This window comes from Schistocerca cancellata, chromosome 8 (genome assembly GCF_023864275.1).
Source record: "Schistocerca cancellata isolate TAMUIC-IGC-003103 chromosome 8, iqSchCanc2.1, whole genome shotgun sequence".
NCBI classification, from domain to species: Eukaryota; Metazoa; Arthropoda; class Insecta; order Orthoptera; family Acrididae; genus Schistocerca; species Schistocerca cancellata.
The window spans coordinates 364,084,842-364,107,732 of NC_064633.1; the positions used below are offsets into that span (position 1 = coordinate 364,084,842).

At 38.9% G+C, this 22,891-nt stretch overlaps 1 protein-coding gene across 1 annotated transcript in view; it reads left to right on the forward strand.

Annotated features, from left to right (window-relative positions):
* The window catches only part of LOC126095271 (probable E3 ubiquitin-protein ligase HERC1), an 814,023-nt gene that overhangs the window by 531,342 nt on the left and 259,790 nt on the right, over positions 1-22,891 (forward strand). The window contains exons 47-48 of the mRNA XM_049910030.1: positions 9,285-9,600; positions 19,474-19,603. Of these exons, the coding sequence (XP_049765987.1) occupies positions 9,285-9,600; positions 19,474-19,603 (446 nt within the window). The remainder of the gene's footprint in view (positions 1-9,284; positions 9,601-19,473; positions 19,604-22,891) is intronic.

Here is a 22,891-nt window from a genome sequence, read left to right on the forward strand (position 1 = left end):
TCTAACCAGACTGTGAATTACTGTTGGTCTCAGGCTGCTATTTGTAGCATTATGCCTTGTAACATTTTAGTTGTGTTGCCTCAAGGTACACAACTTAGCAGGTACACTTGGCACATTCATTACCTCACTGTCCAGCAGTTCAGACTAATAGAGCCACCAGGACAGTGGTCGTGTGTGTGTGTGTGTGTGTGTGTGTGTGTGTGTGTGTGTGTGTGCACGCGCGGGCATGCACGCGCGCTCGCATGTGTGTGTTCTCCTTTCTTATCTGAAGAAAGCTTTGGTCAAAAGCTTAGTGTGTAACAGTTTTTCATTGTGCCTATCTGCAACTCAATGTGTCATCTTCATGACAAATAACAATCTATCCTTTTCATAATTTTTGATATTAGAACAAGGAATGCTACATTTAAGATACATACTTAGCTGGTGGACTTAGTTGCTCAATTATACTGCTGTCCATATTTGTACATTGTGTTCTTTGCTACTAACAATGCTGGTACCTAACTGGCAGTTCTTGGAGGGTAAGCGTTTGACATCTACATCTACACAACTACTCTGAAATTTACACTTAAGTGCCTGGGAGTGTTTCTCTGGCGTGTCACTCACAAATAGTGCACAGGAAAAATGAAGCTCCAATTTCTCTTATTTTATTGCGATGGTCATTTCTCCCTATGTAAGGCAGATTCAACAAAATATTTTTTCATTTGGAGGAGACGTTTGGTGATTGAAATTTTGAGAAAAGATCTGCCACAGTGAAAAACGCCTTTGTTTTAATTATTGCCACCACAGCTTGTGTGTCACATCCATGACACCCCCTCCCTGATATTCGAATAGTACAAAATGACTGGCCCTTCTTTTAACTTTTTTGGTTCCCTCTGTACTCCTATTTCATTTTTTGAGTACTTGTGTGACCTCAGCAACTTTCCAGTATTTAGGTACAGATCTTTCATCAAGCCACTGGTCATATATGATTGCTAAATATGAAGCTGTTATACCGGCATACTATGAAAGAAACCTAATGGGTATACAAAATGACCCAGAAGAGTTGCCTTTGTTAAGCGATTTATGTTTCTTTACTACACTGAGTCTATCCACTGATAAGCTACTTTTGTTGGCAGCTGTTCTTGATATGAATTCTGGAATGTTTACTTCATCTTCTTTGGTGAACGAATTTTGGAATACCGCATATAGTAAATTCACTTTAATGGCACAGTCACTGGTAACATTACCACTGCCATCATCACAGTGAAGGTATAGCTTGGGTCTTGCTGCTTGTGTACTTTACATACAACCATACTTCACACACATATAGTTACATATAACCAGAATCTATTTCAATTTTCTGCCAGATTTTTAGACAGTTTTGTTGTGGAACTGTTGAAAGGATCTCTGTTTGAAGTACGTGCAAAATTTTGAGCTTCTGAAAAATATCACCAATCTTACAGATTTAGTGTTCCTTTAAATTTGGCATGCCTGTTTCACTGAATTTGCAACAGTGTTCTGACCTGTTTTGTGTACCATCGGGGATCAGCTCTATCGTTTGTTAATTTATTTGGTATAAGTCTCTTAAGTCTCTCAGTTACTATCTATACTATAAAAATGTGTGTGTGTGTGTGTGTGTGTGTGTGTGTGTGTGTGTGTGTGTGTGTGTTTTGCTCATCTCCTCCTAAGCGACTGGACCAATTTCAACAGCCATCACTGTCAGGGTAAGAACCACATATGTATCATAGTTCAGGAGATATGACATCATAAACAATGAGATGCATGAAAAACTGCTGCACCATGTATGACATTTAAATTTATTACTTCTGTGCTACAAACTCTGTTCATAATAAATTTCGCAGGCAGTATCCACATAAGCAAAATGCTCCTACAATCTTTTATCATAGTACCATACAAGTTTATGAGAAATGACATCAAAAACACTGGAATGTATAAAAAATTGCTGCATTGTGCATGAAATTTAAATTTATTTCTTCTTTGCTACTAACTCTATGCACAACACATTTTGTAGACAGTAACCACATGTGCTGCTGAATATACCTACTCAAATATATTGTTGTACAACACATAGTTAAAGAGATATGACATCATAAACACTGAGGTACCTGATAAAGTGCTGCACCATGCTCAGAGTTTCAACACATTTATTGTTTTACTACTCAGAACTCCTACAGTCAAGTTAAACAGAAATCCCTGACACCTGGCAGTGTTTTTGACAGCTTTCATGTGCGAAGTGCAAACAGCTGTAGGCAAAAATAGTCATCATCTATAGACTATGAAGCGACATTGCCACAGAGATGTTCACAAAACTGCATTGCAGACACACGAGGCAACTGCGCCCGGCATACAGAAATGCTCATTTGGATACATTTTTACATAATGCATATTGCATTCCATGACTGTTTGAAAATTTCAGAGGTGGTGTCATGAATACATGGAAATGAATTTTTTTCGATTTTACGCTACAAACACAGTTCTTTTTTTTTTTTTTTTTTCCATTTCTAATAGAAAATTGGCAAAATGAATGTTGAGCAATGAGCAATGCTGGGTTTGCCAGCTAGTATGTTTTAATAATGGATGTACATATGTATGCATGTTTCACACCCCCTCCTAAACCACTTGACTGATTTCTATCAAACATGATACACATGTCACTTACTGTCTGGAAGGAATCGCTGTGGGGGTGAGAACCACCTAACTATCAATAGAGTGGGACTGCAGGTGAAAAAGAAGTGCCTTGACATACCAATACATAGCCTTTATTTTATCCAGTATTTGAGAGTCTATGCCTATGTCTACGTCTATGTGATTACTCTGCTATTAACAATAAATTGCCTGGCAGAGGATTCAATGAACCACCTTCAAGCTGCCTCTCTACCATTCCACTCTTGAATGGCGCGGAGGAAAAATGAGCACTTAAATTTTTCTGTGCGAACCCTGATTTCTCTTATTTTATCGTGGTGATCATTTCTCACTATGTAGGTGGGCGCCAACAGAATGTTTTCACAATCAGAGGAGATGCCTGGTGACTGGAATTTCATGAGAAGATCCCATCACAACAAAAAACACCTTTGTTTTAATGATTGCCACTCCAGTTCACATATCGTGTCTGTGGCACTGTCTCCCCTATTTCGCGATTGTACAAAACGAACTGCCATTCTTTGAACTATTTCAGTGTCATCCGTCAGTCCTACCTGATATGGATTCCACACCGCACAGCAATACTCCAGAATAGGGTGGACAAGCATGGTGTAAACAGTCTCTTTAGTAGACCTGTTGCATCTTCTAAGTGTTCTGCCAATGAATCACAGTCTTTGGTTTGCTCTACCCACAACACTATCTATGCGATTGTTCCAATTTAGGTTATTTCTAATTGAAATCCCTAAGTATTTAGTTGAATTCACAGCCTTGAGGTTTGTGTGACTTATCGCATTATCGAAATTTCTTTTAGTACTCATATGAATAACTTCACACTTTTCTTTATTCAGTGTCAAGTGCCACTTTTTGCACCATACAGATATCTTATCTAAATCATTTTGCAATTCATTTTGGTCATCTGATGACTTTACAAGATGGTAAATGACAGCATCATCTGCAAAATATCTAATAGGGCTACTCAGATTGTCTCCTATGTTGTTAATATAGATCAGGAACAATAGAGGGCCTATAACACTTCCTTGGGGAACGTGGGATATTACTTCTGTCTTACTCGATGACTTTCTGTCTATTACTATGAACTGTAACTTTCTGACAGGAAATCACGAATACAGTCACACAACTGAAGTGATATTTCAAATCTATGCAATTTGGTTAGAAGACGCTTGTGAGGAACGGTGTCAAAAGCCTTCTGGAAATCTAAAAATATGGAATCAGTTTGACACCCCATGTCGATAGCACTCATTACTTCATGAGTATGAAGAGCTAGTTGTGTTTCACAAGAACGATGTTTTCTGAATCTGTGCTGACTGTGTGTCAATAAATTGTTTTCTTTGAAATAATTCATAATGTTTGAACATAGTATATGTTCCAAAACCCTACTGCAAATTTACGTTAGTGATTCAGCAGATTACTCCCTTTTTGGGTACTGGTGTGACATGAGCAATTTTCCAGTCTTTAGGTAGGGATAGGGAACTTTCTGTGAGCAAGCAGTTGTATATAATTGCTAAATATGGAGTTATTGTATCAGCATACTTTGAAAGGAACCTGACTGGTATACAATCTGGACCAGAGGCCTTGCCTTTATTAAGTGATTTAAGCTGCTTTGCTACACAGAGGATATCTACTTCTATGTTTCTCATTTTGGCAGTTGTTCTTGATTGGAATTCAGGAATATTTACTTCATCTTCTTTGGTGAAGGAGTTTCGGAAAACCATGTTTAATAACTCTGTTTTAGTGGCACTGTCATCAGTGAATTCACCATTGCTATCCCGCAGTGAAGGTATTGGTTGCATCTTGCCACTGGTGTACTTTATGTATGACTAGAATCTGTTTGGGTTTTCTGCCAAATTCTGAGACAGCGTTTTGTTGTGGAAATTATTAAACGCATCTTGAATTGAAGTACGTGCTATATTTCGAACTTCTGCAAAACTTTGCCAACCTTGGCGATTTTTTTCATTACTTCTGCAACAGCAGTCTGACCCATTTTGTGTACCGTGGGGGATCAGTACCATCACTTATTAATTTATGTGGTATATATCTCTCAATGCCATCGATACTATCTCTTTGAAATCATTCCACATCTTTTCTCTGCTTACATGATCATATCGGAAGGAGTGGAGACTGTCTCTTAAAAAGGCGTCAAGAGCATTTTTACCAGTTTTTGATTTTAAAAAATTGGTGTACTTTACGTTTCATTTTGATAGTTGTAGGTGTTGTGATGTTCAGCATAGCAGCAGCTGCCTTGTGGGCGCTAATCCCTGTATGCATCGTGATACTCCCTGTCTGTCCAGGATTACTTGTTGCTAAGATTGCTAAGAGGTCATGGTTGCTTTCACAACCTTTTACACTTGGAGTGGGCTCATGAACTAATTGTTCAAAATAATTTTCTGAAAAAGCATTCAGTACAATTTTGGATGATGTTTTATGCCTGCCGCCGGCTTCAAACATATAATTTTTCCAGCATTTCAAGGGTTGATTGAAGTAATCACTGACTATAATTGTATTAGTGGTGTACGTATTTGAAACAAGCCTCAAGTTTTCTTTGGTAAACTACTCCTGACAGCAATAAATACTCCACCACCAACTGCATTTAATCTATCCTTTCTGAACACTGTTAGGTCATTTGAAAAACATTTTGGCTGAACGTATTTCCTGCTTTAGCCAGCTTTCCGTACCTATAACTATTTGAACTTCAGGTCTTTCTATTAGGTCTTGGAGCTCTGATTCTTTTTCAGCATAGCTACAACAATTTACAACTACAGTACCAATCATTTCTACAACTACCTTACTGTGTTTTACGTGCCCCCTTTTAGACGGACGCCCTTTCTGTGGCTTCCTGAGACCCTCTAACCTAAAAAACTGCCCAGCCCCTTCCATACAGCTCCCACTACTCGTGTAGCCACTTCCTGTGTGTAGTGGACCTACTAAGCGGAACTGGGAAACCCACCACCCGATGGGGCAAGTCAAGGAATCTGCAGGCTACATGGTCACAGAACCGCCTGAGCGTCTGATTCAGACCCTCCACTCAGCTCTGCACCAAAGTACCACAGTTGGTTCTGTCGACAATGCTACAGATGGTGAGCTTCGCCTTAATCTCGCAAGCAAGACTGGCAGTCTTTACCATTTCCACTAACCACCAGAAACCAGAGAGAATCTCCTACGATCCAAAGTGACGCACATCATTGGTACCGATATGGGCCACCACTTGCAGTTGGCTGCACCCTGTACTCCTTATGGCATCCAGAAGCACCCTTTCCACATCTGGAATGACTCCCCCCTGATATGCACACGAGGTGCGCAGTGGCTTCCTTCTTCTCCTTGTCAGCCATGTTCTTAAGGGCCCCATTATGCGCCTAATGTTGGAGCTCCCAACTACCACCAGCAAACCCACCCTCTTTGAATGCCCACACCTCGCAGACAAGAAGCTTGCTCAGGAACAGGGTGAGTGACTGCATCCAGCTTAGAGACTTTGTCAGCCACAGATAATGCCTGAAACCTGTCTGTCAAACAAACTGGGGAGGTCCTACGATCAGCCCCTTGGAAAGTCTTTCACTGCCTGCCAGACTTGGGAATGATCGCCTACTCAACCATGGGTGGGGGATCGACCTCAGTGCAGGTAGTACATGGGGTGGCCACAGCAGTGGACCAATTGGGGGACACATGGGATGTGCTTGACGTCCCTCGCATACCTGCATCTGATCCCCCACAGTGATGCCCCTTGGCAGCAGCCTCAAGGTGTGTGAGGGAAGCCAACACAGCCTGGAGCTGTGAGCGAAGGGTCAACAACTCAGCTCGCATCTGTACACAGCAATCACTCTGTACATGGAATGAGAGCACTTAGTGACTTGCAAAAAACTTTAAACATCATTTCAAACCTTTAAGAAATTTTTTGTTGTTGACAAACCGTACAAAATGATGAAAGGGAAAAAGTATATCCCTTACTTCATTTTCATTATTCATGGAGTAAAACTGCCACATGATGCATGACATTTCAATTTAGTACTTCTTTACTACTAATTGTATTTGTGACCCATTTTGCATACAGTATTCACAGATACCACCGAATCTACTAGCAAAATTATATCATCATAAAACACAGTTCAGGAGTTATCATGTCAGAAAACTGAGTTGCATGAAAAACTGTTGCTTCATGCCTGACATTTAAATTTATTACTTCTTTATTACTTGCTCTATTCAAAATACATTTTGCAAACAGTAGCCACATATACCACTGGATGTACCTGCAAAATTATATCTGTGTTCAACACATCGTTCAGAAGTTATGATGTTGTAAACACTGAGATGTGTGTCACATCATGCACACTGTTTAAATTTATTTATTTCTGTACTACTATCTCTATTCAAAACACATTTTGCAGACAGTAGCCGTATATACCAACCGATGTATCTACAAATTTATATCTTTGTATGATACACAGTTGAGGAGATACAATGCCATAAACATTGAGCCTCAAGAAAATGAAGCTGCAGGGCAAAATTCGCTAGAGATACAGGTGAACTATGCTTACAAGCATGTGTGAAATATACTTGACATGTGCGTATGTGTGCATAGCCACAGGTAAAAAGCTGATCTTGAATTTATAGAACAATTTCAGTCTAATTTGGTACACATATTAGTTATGATCTGGAAAGAAATACTGTGGAGGTAAGAACCACCAGTCTCCTATTAGGGGTTGGCTGATCATGTGTTGAGAGAAAGGGGGGAGGAGGAGGACATGAAAAGACAGGGAGGGGAAAGGAAGAGATGAAGAGGATCAATGGGGATGAGAAGATGGACATAGAGAAGGGTGAGAGGGGAGGGGGAATGGACAGAGAGGGGGGAGAGCTAAATATGGACAAAACAACAAAAGAGGAGGAGATGGACAGGGCTTGGGGGGGGGGGGAGGAAGAAGAGATGGACAGAAGGAGGGGCATGAGGAAATGGACAGAGAGTGAGGGGGGAAGAGATGGAATAAAAAAGAGAGATGAGTAAGAGATGGGCAAAGGGGAAGGAGCAGGTTGAAAGAGTAGGGAGGAGCAGATTAATGGAGAGATGGGTAGGAGGAGATGGAGAGAGACAGGAGGGAAGAGGAGATGGACCAGAGAAAGGAAATGTGAGGAGATAGGCAGAGACAGGAGAAAGGATGACATGCACTAATAAGAGACTACTCTAAATAGATAACTGTGCTGTACCAGATACTGAGCTAGTTATTCTGTACAAAATCCACTAGCCTGCCTTATATTTAAAACTAGTAATTAACATATGTTTACTTCATGAACAATTTATGTAATTTTCCAAGGCTTGGGCAAAAATTTTATTGAAGTATTTTCTGTTTTGTCTCAAATGTTGATTACCAATAATTAATTTAAGTTGAAAATCAAGACAGGACCATAAAGATGAAGGCACATTACAAAATTACAGAGTATCATGGTGTTTACTAATAAGATGTATTGTGTACTACAATAGGTGTATCTTGGTCTATTACTTTACAGACCTTTGAGTCTTTTTTGCTTTTCAGACCCCACATTGATACTCCATGAAACACTGAGAGCGTGCATATTTCAAGGAATGTCAATGGGGCTCTGCAAAACTAAAGAGCAGGCTTAGTGAACATCGAGAGCCAAGTTACAATTGGCTATAAATAGTGACATTAGACCAATAACAGTTCACAGTCTGGTTGAATTCCAGGCAATGAATACACGTAACAGCATAACTCACAGCACTCTGAGATGATGGCTGGGTCAGTCATCAAAATATTATGTGAAAATGGAAATACAAGCTCTACAAAACATCCAGAAATCATGCCGAGAAAACCTGATAGATCACTATGTGTCTGACTGCTTGCCTTGTTTGTATATTCTTTACATATTTACCATTTTACATTGTTTTCTTCAGCTTGTTATCCTCTTTTTCCCTTCCTTTCTTTTCTTATCAACCGTTTTTTTATGAATTTTATAGACATCTTTTGCTCTCATTTGTTGGTCCTTACTTATGTCTGTGTTGTTGAGCTGGTTATACACATTTCATTACTAATGTTCTAGACGCTCTGGATTCGCATTCGGGAGGACGACGGTTCAATCCCGCGTCCGGCCATCCTGATTTAGGTTTTCCGTGATTTCCCTAAATCGCTCCAGGCAAATGCCGGGGTGGTTCCTTTGAAAGGGCACGCCGACTTCCTTCCCCGTCCTTCCCTAATCCGATGAGACCGATGACCTCGCTGTTTGGTCTCTTCCCCCAAAACAACCAACCAACAAATGTTCTAGATTTTGTACTTGGTTATTTCATTCTATTGTTCATTCCGAATTATGCAGCATATATTAGTTGTTCTTCCAAGCCAGAGCTTATAATGAGTTTCAGTTTATGGTATGTGAATGACTGCCAAATTTTTTTCTTGTCCACTATACCACATTGAATGATAGAATCACCTTTTGAATCAGTTTGAAATACATGATTTCTTGCTATTTCATTTTCTATAAGTCTTATTTAGTTCCACCAGTTTTAATGATTAAGAAATAGCTTCTTTTCTTTATTGTACTGGCTTACTAGTTTTTGTTTTTCATGTCTACTTGTTAAGAGAAATATTCAACTTGTATCAGGCTGCTGAAAAGTCAATTTTATATTACAGTGGTAATTCTTGCAGTCTTCCTGCTGGCCTTGAAGCAATAGGTTTGACAGATGTGCGCAAGGTGGTGCGCCTGATGACTCTGACTGCAGCATCTCGCATTGAATTACCTGGAAATCTTCCAGCATCTTCCACGTTTGAACCATGGTCCGTCACGCCATGTGCTCCAGCTGTGACTACGGTGAAGCCCACTCTGCGATTTCCAGGAAATCTGTCTGGAGCTGCTGCAACGTGCTTGCGCTATCTTAGTTCAGCCATTGCAGCACTTGCTACTACTGATAGTGATGCTTCTAGGCTTGTTGTCAATATGTGCACAAAGGTAAGGGGACTTTTAAATGTAATTCTGAGATTCTTGTGGCATTATATTTACCATCGCAGTGGGACCTGCTCTCACATTTGTTAACTGGTCTAGGCGTAGACAAATTCGGAGTACCGGGTAGGAGGACTGGTGGCGCACGTAAACACGTTCAGAGCACATGCGGACAGGTACAAAGGTGCGCGTGTTAACACGTCCAGAGCAGTTAAAGAGTTAACAGTCAAAGAATTCATTTGTTCATCCCTATACGTAATCAGTGATATCTAGTTCTTACAGCAGAATGAAATCAATTTTTGAATTGAGGAGGATTAATGTTCAGATTTATGGCTGGCCAAACTGATTTAGATTTTCACTTAATACAAATTCTGAAATAGTATACTTGATAAAGCCCTCTCATATTATTTGTGTCAGTGCTACATTTGTAATCTCTTGTATGTCATCAACACATTAAAATTTATAATGCATCTTCATTGTGAATACTTTTTCAGAAAGTGACATAAATATTGTGCAAGGTGTTCATGTGAGGTGCAGAAGAGAGAAAGTTAGCACTCTCTACTCCAGATAAAACACTGAGTATAAATTTGAAACTGTTATTGTGGCTCATACGCTAATGTTCAAATACTCACATGACAAATAAAGCTAAATGATGCATTATTTCTGTATATTATGTTGATGTAAATTAGTTATGTGGTTTTTCTTCCTTGTATTGTGTTACAATAAATTAATTTGATACAAAGCACTTCAGATAAACCAATATAGTAGAAAATGGGAGAAGTGAGGAATACATCGTCTGCCAAGAAGTGTTCATTGAAATATAACCTTATCATATGTGGTATAAAGAATCATCTGTAGCACCCTTTTACACCATCATAAACCATTTTTCCATTAAACTGTAGGTCCACACCCAATATTGGTCAGACTGTATCACCCATCCAAGTTCTCTAGTCACGCACGTCACATTACTGTGCCTGAACAACAGTATAAATAAAGTAAGGAAACTTCTGGCATAATGTAAATAATTTAGGAGTAAAGGAAACAAATAGCAAAATTGCAGGAGCATAGAGTTGTTGAAGGGCACACATAAAAGATAAAGAAAAATTACTTGATTTCAGGATATAAATCCTTCGAAGCGATAGATTATACCTTTGGGAGGGAGGGGTGGCAGGTACACAGACTAAGCACATGATAAACAGTTACTGGAACCAGTAGTGAGGTGCAGCACACAATAAAGGTGGTGTGGAGGTGGGGAGGGTGAAGGGGTTAAGCCAGAGGATGGGGCAACTGTTGTGTAGAGAGTGTGGATGGTGGGTCAGTGGAGACTGAGGTCAGGAGGATTACAGGAGTGAAGGGTATGTTGCAAATATAACTCACTTCTGCCTAGTTCAGATAAGCTGAGGTTGGTGGGAAGGATCCAGATGACCTGCGTTGTAAAGCAGCCATTGAACTAGAGAATGTTGTGATCAGTTGCATGTTCTGTCACTGGTTGATCAACTTAGTTCTCAGTCACAGTTTGGTAGTAGCCATTCATTCTGGTGGACAGATAGTTGTTTGTCTTACATACAGGGTGTTTCAAAAATGACCGGTATATTTGAAACGGCAATAAAAACTAAACGAGCAGCGATAGAAATACACCGTTTGTTGCAATATACTTGGGACAACAGTAAATTTTCAGGCGGACAAACTTTCGAAATTACAGTAGTTACAATTTTCAACAACAGATGGCGGTTACAATTTTCAACAACAGATGGCGCTGCAAGTGATGTGAAAGATATAGAAGACAACGCAGTCTGTGGGTGCGCCATTCTGTACGTCGTCTTTCTGCTGTAAGCGTGTGCTGTTCACAGCAAGTGTGCTGTAGACAACATGGTTTATTCCTTAGAACAGAGGATTTTTCTGGTGTTGGAATTCCACCGCCTAGAACACAGTGTTGTTGCAACAAGACGAAGTTTTCAACGGAGGTTTAATGTAACCAAAGGACCGAAAAGCGATACAATAAAGGATCTGTTTTAAAAATTTCAACGGACTGGGAACGTGACGGATGAACGTGCTGGAAAGGTAGGGCGACCAGCTAGTGCAGCATGTGATCCAACAGCGGCCTCGGGTTTCCGTTCGCCGTGTTGCAGCTGCGGTCCAAATGACGCCAACGTCCACGTATCGTCTCATGTGCCAGAGTTTACACCTCTATCCATACAAAATTCAAATGCAACAACCCCTCAGCGCCACTACCATTGCTCCACGAGAGACATTCGCTAACGATATAGTGCACAGGATTGATGACGGTGATATGCATGTGGGCAGCATTTTGTTTACTGACGAAGCTTATTTTTACCTGGACGGCTTCGTCAATAAACAGAACTGGCGCATATGGGGAACCGAAAAGCCCCATGTTGCAGTCCCATCGTCCCTGCATCCTCGAAAAGTACTGGTCTGGGCCGCCATTTCTTCCAAAGGAATCATTGGCCCATTTTTCAGATCCGAAACGATTACTGCATCACGCTATCTGGACATTCTTCGTGAATTTGTAGCGGTACAAACTGCCTTAGACGACACTGCGAACACCTCGTGGTTTATGCAAGATGGTGCCCGGTCACATCGCACGGCCGACGTCTTTAATTTCCTGAATGAATATTTCGATGATCGTGTGATTGCTTTGGGCTATCCGAAACATACAGGAGGCGGCGTGGATTGGCCTCCCTATTCGCCAGACATGAACCCCTGTGACTTCTTTCTGTGGGGACACTTGAAAGACCAGGTGTACCGCCAGAATCCAGGAACAATTGAACAGCTGAAGCAGTACATCTCATCTGCATGTGAAGCCATTCCGCCAGACACGTTGTCAAAGGTTTCGGGTAATTTCATTAAGAGACTACGCCATATTATTGCTACGCATGGTGGATATGTGGAAAATATTGTACTATAGAGTTTCCCAGACCGCAGCGCCATCTGTTGTTGAAGATTGTAACTACTGTAATTTCGAAAGTTTGTCTGCCTGAAAATGTACTGTTGTCCCAAGCATATTGCAACAAACGGTGTATTTCTATCGCTACTCGTTTAGTTTTTATTGCCGTTTCAAATATACCGGTCATTTTTGAAACACCCTGTAAAACGCTGTGCAGCGATTGCAGCAGAGTTGGTAATGACGTGGCTGCTTTCACAGTGGCCCCGTGGTGGGATGGGTTGGAGTAGGAAGTGCTGGGTGGATGGATTGGGGTAGGTCTTACTCCTGAATCTTCCACAGTGATAAGACACGTGTGGCATGGGATTGGTATTGAAAGTGGCATAAGATTGGACTACCCTTTAGGAAGGTACAAAGGATCTTGGATTGGGTGTCCCTCATTTCCATGCTTGACAATTGATGATCAAATCCCTGGTGAAGAATATGGTTCATTTGTTCCAGTCTAGGGTGGTACTGTGAAGGATACAGTTCAGTTGTTCCAGTCTCTGGTGATACTGGTTGATGACGGGGCAGCTTGTGGACTAGGTGTGAGAAACAGCATCTGTTCGTGAAGGCCCTCGGAGACCTCCAGCTTCTTGGACAATGGAATCCCTGTCACTGCAGTTATGCTGTCCATGATTGACCGAGCTATATGGGAGTGATGTTTTGGTGTGGAAGAGGTGACAGCCATTGAAATGGTGGTTAGTGTGCATAGTCTGGACAGAGGTGTAGATGGAGCCATCAAAGATGTGGAGGTCAGTGTGCAGGAAGGTGGCACATTGGGGATGGGGGGAGAAGGTTGTGAGCAGTGGTGGTGGCGGCAGATTGTGTACAGGCAATGTGGCACTGCAGCACCCCCTATTTACACTTATTATCAATAACATTGAATATAATGAGATGCTTTTCCTTTAATTTTTTCTTTATACTTGTACGGTATATAATCCTTAAGTGTAATGTCAGTAGCTATCCTCCAGTTTATAAAAGAGAGAAAATAATCTATGTATAGGAGTTAGGTGTTTGATTATTGTGCACTGTAGGCATCGACATGCGAGGCTGTGAGGGACAGAGGACACTGTCACTCCTGAAGTGCCCACCCCGGTGTGCTTGTGGAAGGAAGCTTTCATTTACTCCACATTTTTAATGCTTCAAAACAGTGTACCATATTCTTGAAGGTTTTCACCTATTCTATTTGATTCTTTTTTTTAAAAAAAAAAAAAAAAAAGAAAGAAAACCGCAACCATCACCGTGCATTCTCAAGAAATAAGTTCTGTGACTGTAAGTGAACTTAAACAGCTTAAATTTTCACAACTCTCTCTCCATGAAAAAATTGCAATTAAGAAAAGAGGCATTTGATAGTCTAATGTCTCAGCCAGTAATCAACAACAACGTGGTATATATTTGTTGCATTTAACAGTGAGCAATACTGGAAGTATTACTCAAAACGCAAGAGTACTTTTCTCTAAAATTTTGACGATTCCTACAATCTTTTCAAAATCACACAATGTGTGTCCTTCTCAAGAAGCATTTGGATATCGGTGTTACACAACCATCCTCTACAACATGGAACTTAAACAATACAGACCATAAACTGGGTTCACAAAAATTTACAATCTTTAAAAAACTGCATTACTAAAATTCAGACATCAAATGCATATCCAACCATTGCAGAAGCAACAGGAATCTTAAAATACTTGAATAATGATAAAGTCAGGATTTGGTAGGGGCTTTTCCATTAGATTATGCCTCATATTGAAATAATTTACAACTAAATCCAATCTCTATAAATAAGTGTGTTTAAAGATAATGAATAATATAACAAATGTCAAAATTGATATTTTAGAATTAAGAAACTGAAGGTACTGAGAGAATTGCCCAAAGACATTCATAACAGAAACTAAGGTAGTGTGTAACCTTATAGGTGTTGATATAATGGGGAGATATTCTTCCACTACACACTTACAGCTGCTAAATTGTTCAAGAAGAAATGCTTCACTGATTTCAAGAATGAACATTTACATCTACATCCATGCTCTGCAAACCAATGCAAAGTGCATGGCAGAGGGTATGTCCCATTGTACAAGTTATTGATGTTTCTTCCCATTCCTTTCACATATGGAGAGTGGGAAGAATGATTGTTTGAATAGCTGCTGTAAATGAAGTGTCAAAAATGTCATCTGTCCAAAACCTAGCTATTTTGAGCATAAAAAGATACATTGGTGGGCTATTTAAATGTCAAAAAGGCTTCCTTCCAATCAAGTATGTTAGGAACGCAAATGAGGAGTCAGTAAGATCACGCTTTCTGAATAAAACTTTAAATTAAAAAATGGAAGAAATCAGTCAAATATTTTATGAAATGATTTGTGTAAAAGAAATAAGTAGATCAGAGAAACGTTCTACGTGCCTTTGTATGATGCTCGAAATCATGAACAGAAAATGAGGTGCACCAAACCTTTCCCTAATATTTTTTATTTCATACTTTTAGACAAATCATTACACAAAACGTTTCACTTTCTTTTCAAAAATTTTGTAAGCTTTACTTTAACAGACTATTTAGAGAATTGAAACACTTGGCTTTAACACTGACTGCTGATAAATTACGTTCGCCACATAAAATATCTGTAAAATTTCATGGTTCATTGTAATTTATTAGGAATTAAATGTGTGTGATATGCTGGGATAGGTGTGAAGCTCAAGTTCTTTGGCAAGACCTTAAAAATATACTTAGAGATGCAGTGTAAACAGTATACATAAATCTTTGTATACAGAATCGTAACTGAGCCAGTAAAAATATAAGAATGTCTAGGAATCGAACCCAGGACCTCTCCTTTAGCCGTAATTAAGAACTGTATACGCTACCCCTACAACACAGCTCACTGTTGGTCACTGGTATCAAACTGTATGTTTATGTTTGCATTTAGCATAGTTAGTCATGTAAAAGTCATTCCTCCACATTTATTGGCTGTTAAAAGTTCTTGATCATGGGGGGGGGATTTAATTTATTGATGAGATAGTCGACTGCTCCTCTGCTCATTCATGTGTATTCGAAGAACTTGTCTGGTGATCTTCTGATCTTCGTAGTTCACAATACTTATGAAATTCTCCATGGAGATTCCTCCCTTTGTAAATTTCATGCACAGTGTTCCTTTTCGCTTTATTTCCTTAAGTAAAACTAATTCTGTAGCCTTACTCTCCAGCTGCATTATTCTACAGGTTAAGGACGCCATTTTATAGAAACAGCTGGTTGGCTCTTAAGCAGCACATCTTGTAGTGCAACATGGTCGCTCGCACGCAGGACACCCAAGGTTTTTGCCTGATGTTGCTGCTTGTCACTGGAGTGTCACGTCTCCAAAAGTTGCTCGCTTCTGTTGCTCACATAGGACATGGCCTTAGTATACTTTCTCAGAATGGTTTACATGTATATTCAAGAGTATGCCAGTTCAGTTTCTTCAATATCACTGCAACACTCTCACATAGGTCACACAAACCTGTGACCATTCGTGCTGCCCTTCTCTGTATACATTCAATGTTCCCTGTTAGTCTTATTTGGTACGAGTCCCACATACTTCAACAATATTCCAGAATGGCTCACATGAGTGATCTTTACCCACAGCTAAGCCAATGTGATCATTCCATTTCACATCCCTACAGAGCATTACACCGAGGTATTTGTATGAATTGGACAATTCCAACTGTGAGTCATTGGTGTTATAATCATAGGATACATCTTTTCATTTTGTGAAGTGCACAGTTCTACATTTGTGAACATTTGAAGCATGTTGAAGTTGCCAGTTTCTGCACCATTTTAAAACGTTATTAAGATCTGACTGAAAACTTATGCAGCTTGTTTCAGAAAGTACTTCATTATAGGTAACTGCATCATCTGCAAAAAGTCCAAGGTTACAATTAATATTTTCTGCAAGATTATTAGTATACAACATGAACAGAAAGGGTCCCAACACACTTCTGTGGGACACATCTGAAGTTACTTCTACACCTGACAATGACTCTATCCGAGGTAACATGCTGTGTCCTCCCTACCAAAAAGTCCTCAGTCCAGTCACAGATTTCACGCATTACCCCATGTTATCGAACTTTCGATAATCAGCACAAGTGTGGTACTGAGTCAAATACTTTTCGAAAATTAAGAAATACTGCATCTACTTGACTGCCTTGATACAAAGCTTCCACTATGTCATGTGAGAGATGTGTGAGTTGCGTTTCACATGTTTGAACCTCATTATGTCTGAGCTCAGAATATGTTCTAAGATTCTACAACAAATTTGTATCAAGGACATTGGATGGTAGTTTTATGTGTCACTTCTACTACCTTTCTTATAGATGAGTATGACCTGTGGTTTTCTTCCAACTATTGGGCACAGTCTTTTGTTTGAGTGATCTATGATAGATTATAGTCAGAAGTGGGGCTAACTCAGTTGCATATTCAGTATAGAATCTGATAGGGATACTGTCGGGCCCTGGAGCTTTGTTCAATATGATTATTTCAGCTGCTTCTCAACACCATTGACACTAATAGTTGTATCATTCATATTTTCAATGGTACAAGGATTAAACAGGGGAAACTCTCCAGCAGAAGGGAGAGTACTGACACTGAAGCATATCCTATGACTGGCAAAGCAGGCTTGAAACTTAACTAAAAGTATTCTATTTAGGTCTGATATTTATGAATACTAGAAATTAATCTTTTTGCACAAATTAAAATAAGAACAGATTTCATTTTAAAATAAATCAGTCATGCTTGTCATTTTTAAATGAATCAATCATGCTTGAACTGTAGTGGTTTAGGTTACAGTAAGTTAATCTGTGGAGTTCAATCTTTTAGGATTTTATCAAGTATGTGTTGCCTTCGTTGTTTTTCAGCCCCTTTTTTTTCAGCAGTTACATATACATGAATTGTATAGGTTTAATATCAACTTTTGCAACTTAATGATAGCTTTATTAAGACCAAAAACTTTTTGTTTTTTCTAAAGCACCTTTAGAAGTTAGTTTTTTTGTCTACATAATTTTTCCTGTTCTTTCATGTATATGTTGGGATGACAGTGGTTCTCCACAACACACAAAAATGTGAATATGTTTTGTGTTAGTGAAAGTGTTGTGTGGTAAAATCTAACACACATATTTGGAAGAACAGGAAGAATGTAGTAAACAACAAAAGAAAATGACCACTGAAGATGCTTTAGAATAAAGTGAAATGCATTTGGTCTTAATTATATTTTCATTGAAATTTTAACCTATAAAACTTATATTTTATCAAGTTTCTGAATAAATTTTCATTCTTGTTTGCTTTTACACAGTTTTAAAAGAAATACTAAAAATTTTCTGGCGCAAAGTCCCCACTGAGTTTAGCTATGAGCCACCACTGGTATTGAGGTTTTGGAGAAATGAGAATAGAATGTCTTCCAGTCACATATGGAGTGCAGGAAGAATGACTGCATAAATATGTGTATGCATGCTGTAATTAGTGTAAGCTTGTCTTCACAGTCTCTGCAAGCATGATAAATATTGGACTGAAATATATTTCCAGTTTCTTCACTTAAGACTGCTTCTTGAAACTTTGTCAGTAGATATCATGGGATAATTGTGTGTCTTTGAGCATGCTGTAATTAGAGTAATCAAGTCTTTGAAATCTCTGCAGGGTGATAGGCAGTGTATTTCTAAATTCTGCACTTAATATTGGTTCTTTAAATGTTGTAAGTAAGTTTTTGTGGAATAATTGTCATCTGTTTTAGCGTACGTGCCAGTTCAGGTTTTTTCAGTGTTTCTTTAATCCTCTGCTGTGAGTCAAACAAACCTGTGAGCATTCATGCTACCCTTCTTTGAAAATGTTAGCGTTATTTGATATTGGCCTCACACACTTGGCTATTAGTTTAAGATGGATTGCACAAGTGTTGTGAAGCAGTCTCCTTTTTAGATTGTCATTATATTCCGAGTGTCCTGCAAATGAACTGAATTCTGTTACCTTCATTACACTATGATTGAGCCTTTGTGATCATTCTGTTATTTACACCTACAAATTGTTACATCCATGTATTTGTATGAGTTGACTGATTCTAACTGTAACTCTGATATTGTAGTAATAGAGTACTACTTTTCTGCATTTTGTGGACTTCAGACTTTTACATTTCTGTTCATTTAAAGCAAGTTGCTGATACATGCACTGTACATTGAGCAAGGCACAGCACTTTCATTGGTTAATGGCCAGTGACCACTTTAGTGTATTTTAAGAAGTTAAATGAAAATTTCCCCAAAAAGAGCTTGATCCAAAGTGCAGGTTCTATCCATTGATCCACTTCTGATGATCCTTCCCACCCACAAACTGCATGTACTTATGAACATGGATCAAGATAATTGTAATAAGAAGTTGTTTAAGCAACAATCACACCTTGAAGTTTATTTAGGAGAAAATACAATGACAGTTTTCCCTCGCTTGGTGCTATTGTGAATAGTATCACAGATGAGCAGTTTACTTTTTGTCTATATCACACTATGGCTAACAATCAAAAGAGCAAATTCTTTTCTTTCATCTCAAGAGCCACAACATAAAAGAACAGGTGCGGAACTCAGAACTCCTAGCACATTGTATGCTTGCAGTCGGCAGATGGGAATCGATATCTTTGGTGCACAGCGAGCACATACTCAACAAAATATAAAAAAATGTAGTACAGGACCAGAGGTGCATGCCTCGGTAAACTCAAGGTTCCATAGGTAACTGCAGACATTTTCCATGAAGTCACTGACTGCCTTTTCACACAGTGACATAAATGTATTAACAGTTATGGCAATTACTTTTGAAATAATAAAAAGCTTACTTACCTTTTTTTTACCTCTGTCTCATTTTCATTTGACTACCGCGTATCATTTCATTGATGTGTTAAGTGATAATATTTAATATGCATTGCCAACTGTCTTCTCTGTGTTTACAGGAACTATTAAGTGCAGCTCTTAGAAAGCAGCCACTTGGAGTTGAAATATCAGCGAATTTTGCTGTCACTCAATCTCTGGTTGGTCTCTTGTCATCAAATGGAGGTTCTTCCCTTGTTGAAAGTGTGAAAGGTTGGTTCAAAAATTAAAATATTTCAGATACATAATGTGAATCCCCTGACAAATTGAGCAGATTAAAAACAGATTTTATTTTCCCATTTCTTCTTGAAGGTTCAAGAGATTTCTCATTTTCATTCCCGTACATTGCATATTTTAAATGTGCATTTTTCTGTAGAAATCCAGTAAAGTGCGGATGCATAATAGCTATAAGACTATTGACAGAGAGAACAGGTTATAGCTTTTGCAAAAGACAAAAATCTAATAATTCTAAAACTGATGAACAGGGTGGTCTGAGAATTAAGAAATGCTTCAACAGTTATTTCTAAATAATTGTATGAGATCTGAAGTAGGGGTAAGATGGCCTATTTGTTTTAAGTTGCTCAACACAATACAAAGTATACTGATTTCTTGTAAAACCAGTCCAAATATAGTAAATAGTATCATTAACTGATTTAAGAATTATCCAAAAAAAGTACATAGCCACCACTTGACTTCTAAAGTGCTGACTAGAACTACCTGAAGGGCCAGCGAGAGGAAGTCTGTGATGCACAGCAAGGTTGAAAGAAATGCAGCATGCAGCTTTTATTTGGTGGTTGACATCAACAGGTCAACTGCAGTTACAAACTTCTGGTGCCACCTTGTGTTGCTTGTGGAGGTATGCATCAGTGAAGATTACAGGGTGTTCCAAAATTCCCATTACAGACTTCTAGGACTTGTACAGGGGTGTGAATACATAATATTTTCAATAGGAGCCCTTGTCTGGAAACATACCATTTCCATTATACAACAGTTTCAGTTCAGATGTTTAACTCGTTCACTTCTGATTGAGGAACTGAATTAGGTGTGACATAATACAGTTACTAGATAACAAATCGAAATTAAACATAAGGAAAGATCCATATATCACTTAAGCGCACTTGTTTGTATTAACACTTAAACATTATATGTCTACAATATTCCAAAACAATAAAGAACCCAGCACACTACATACAGAACAGTACTGACGCATTGCAACAGCAGCTCGATGTGGCAACCACCAATATTGTTACAGACAATGTACCTGTGAAGTATGTTTTGGTACAGTCTCTCCATCCCAACTGGTGTCACTTCAGTTTCTACTGTAGTGCCCAGAACTCATGCCAGCAAATCTTCCTTTCACTTTACAGAAGTCTTGTAAATTAAACTTTCATTATTTCACCACAAGAAGTAGTCCATACGAGTTAAATCTGGCGACTGCAATGGCTACACAGTTGGACCATCTCGGCCTTTCCATCTTTCCCCATATCATCTGTTGAGATGTCTCCGAACCACACATGAGAAGTGAGATGGTGCACCATAAAGCCGAAACCACATTTCCTGATGGACTTTCAGTGGCACAGCTTCCAAGAATGGATCCAGTACATTCTGTAGGAAGATCGAATATGCAGGACCAGTTAGCTTGAGTGGAAGGACAGATGACCCAATCACTTCTAAAGTGAAACCATTGTAGAATGGAAATGGTACATTTCCGGACATGGGTTTGTATTCAAAATATTATGTACACACTCCCCTCTGCAAATCTTAGAAGTTTGTAATGGGAATTTCTGAACACCCTGTGTATATGGTATCTACCTCACTGTTTTGCAAACGGTGATACATAGAAACCTAACATGACTGCTGCTATTAGACTGAATGGTATAAAGCATTTCTTGGAACTTGACAAATAAAGTCATAGATTATTTCAATGACTAAATTGCTTGTGAATTTTATTTTATTGGCTGGGATGATGTATGTGTTTATGTCACTTTGTCTACCATTTCAGATCTGCTGCATAGTGGTGGCTCAAAGTCTAATACACAATCTAAAAAATTGTCAGTGAAAGATTTGTTTCAAAATTGTTCAATAATTTTTCATTAGTGTCCACTTGATGCACTGTTGAATAGTTATGGTGCAAATAGAATGTTTGTTTAAAATAAAATTTGTATTTATGACTTTTGTCAGTTCTTAAAGTTGAATATAAAACTCCCCTCTCACCCCTTTCCCTACTTCATAGTTGTTCAGTCTCTGTTGTACATGGGAATTAATACATTTCAGCCTCTCTTCCACTTCCAACAAATTATATAAAAATCTCTTAAGAGTTTTATGTAAAATCAAAGGTCATTCAGCAGATAAAAACATATTTAAATAAAACACATCTGATTTTTGGAGTGATGTTTTACATAGAAATAAAACTATTGACTCACAGGCTCATTACTTTCTGTGGTTGCATTGTTGTTGTTATTGTTGTTCAGTCCTGAGAGTGGTTAGATGCAGCTCTCCATGCTACCCTATCTTGTGCAAGCTTTTTCATCTCCCAGTACCTACTGCAACCTACATCCTTCTGAACCTGCTTGGTGAATTCATCTCTTGGTCTCCCTCTACGATTTTTACCCTCTACACTGCCCTCCAATGCTAAATTTGTGATCCCTTGATGCCTCAGAACATTTCCTACCAATCGATCCCTTCTTCTAGTCAAGTTGTGCCACAAACTTCTCTTCTCCCCAATCCTATTCAATATCTCCTCATTAGTTATGTGATCTACCCATATAATCTTCAGCATTCTTCTGTAGCACCACATTTTGAATGCTTCTATTCTCTTCTTGTCCAAACTATTTATCATCCATGTTTCACTTCCATACATGGCTACACTCCATACAAATACTTTCAGAAATGACTTCCTGACACTTAAATCTATACTTGATGTCAACAAATTTCTCTTCTTCAGAAACGCTTTCCTTGCCATTGCCAGTCTACATTTTATATCCTCTCTACTTTGACCATCATCAGTTATTTTGCTCCCCAAATAGCAAAACTCCTTTACTACTTTAAGTGTCTCATTTCGTAATCTAGTACCCTCAGCATCTCCCGACTTAATTCGACTACATTCCATTATCCTCGTTTTGCTTTTATTGATGTTCATCTTATATCCTCCTTTCAAGACGCTATCCATTCCGTTCAACTGCTCATCCAAGTTCTTTGCTATCTCTGACAGAATTACAATGTCATCGGCGAACCTCAAGGTTTTTATTTCTTCTCCATGGATTTTAATACCTACTCCGAACTTTTCTTTTGTTTCCTTCACTGCTTGCTCAATATACAGATTGAATAACATCGGGGAGAGGATACAACCCTGTCTCACTCCCTTCCCAACCACTGCTTCCCTTTCATGCCCCTCAACTCTTATAACTGCCATTTGGTTTCTGTAGTAATTGTAAATAGCCTTTCATTCCCTGTATTTAACCCCTGCCACCTTCAGAATCTGAAAGAGAGTATTCCAGTCAA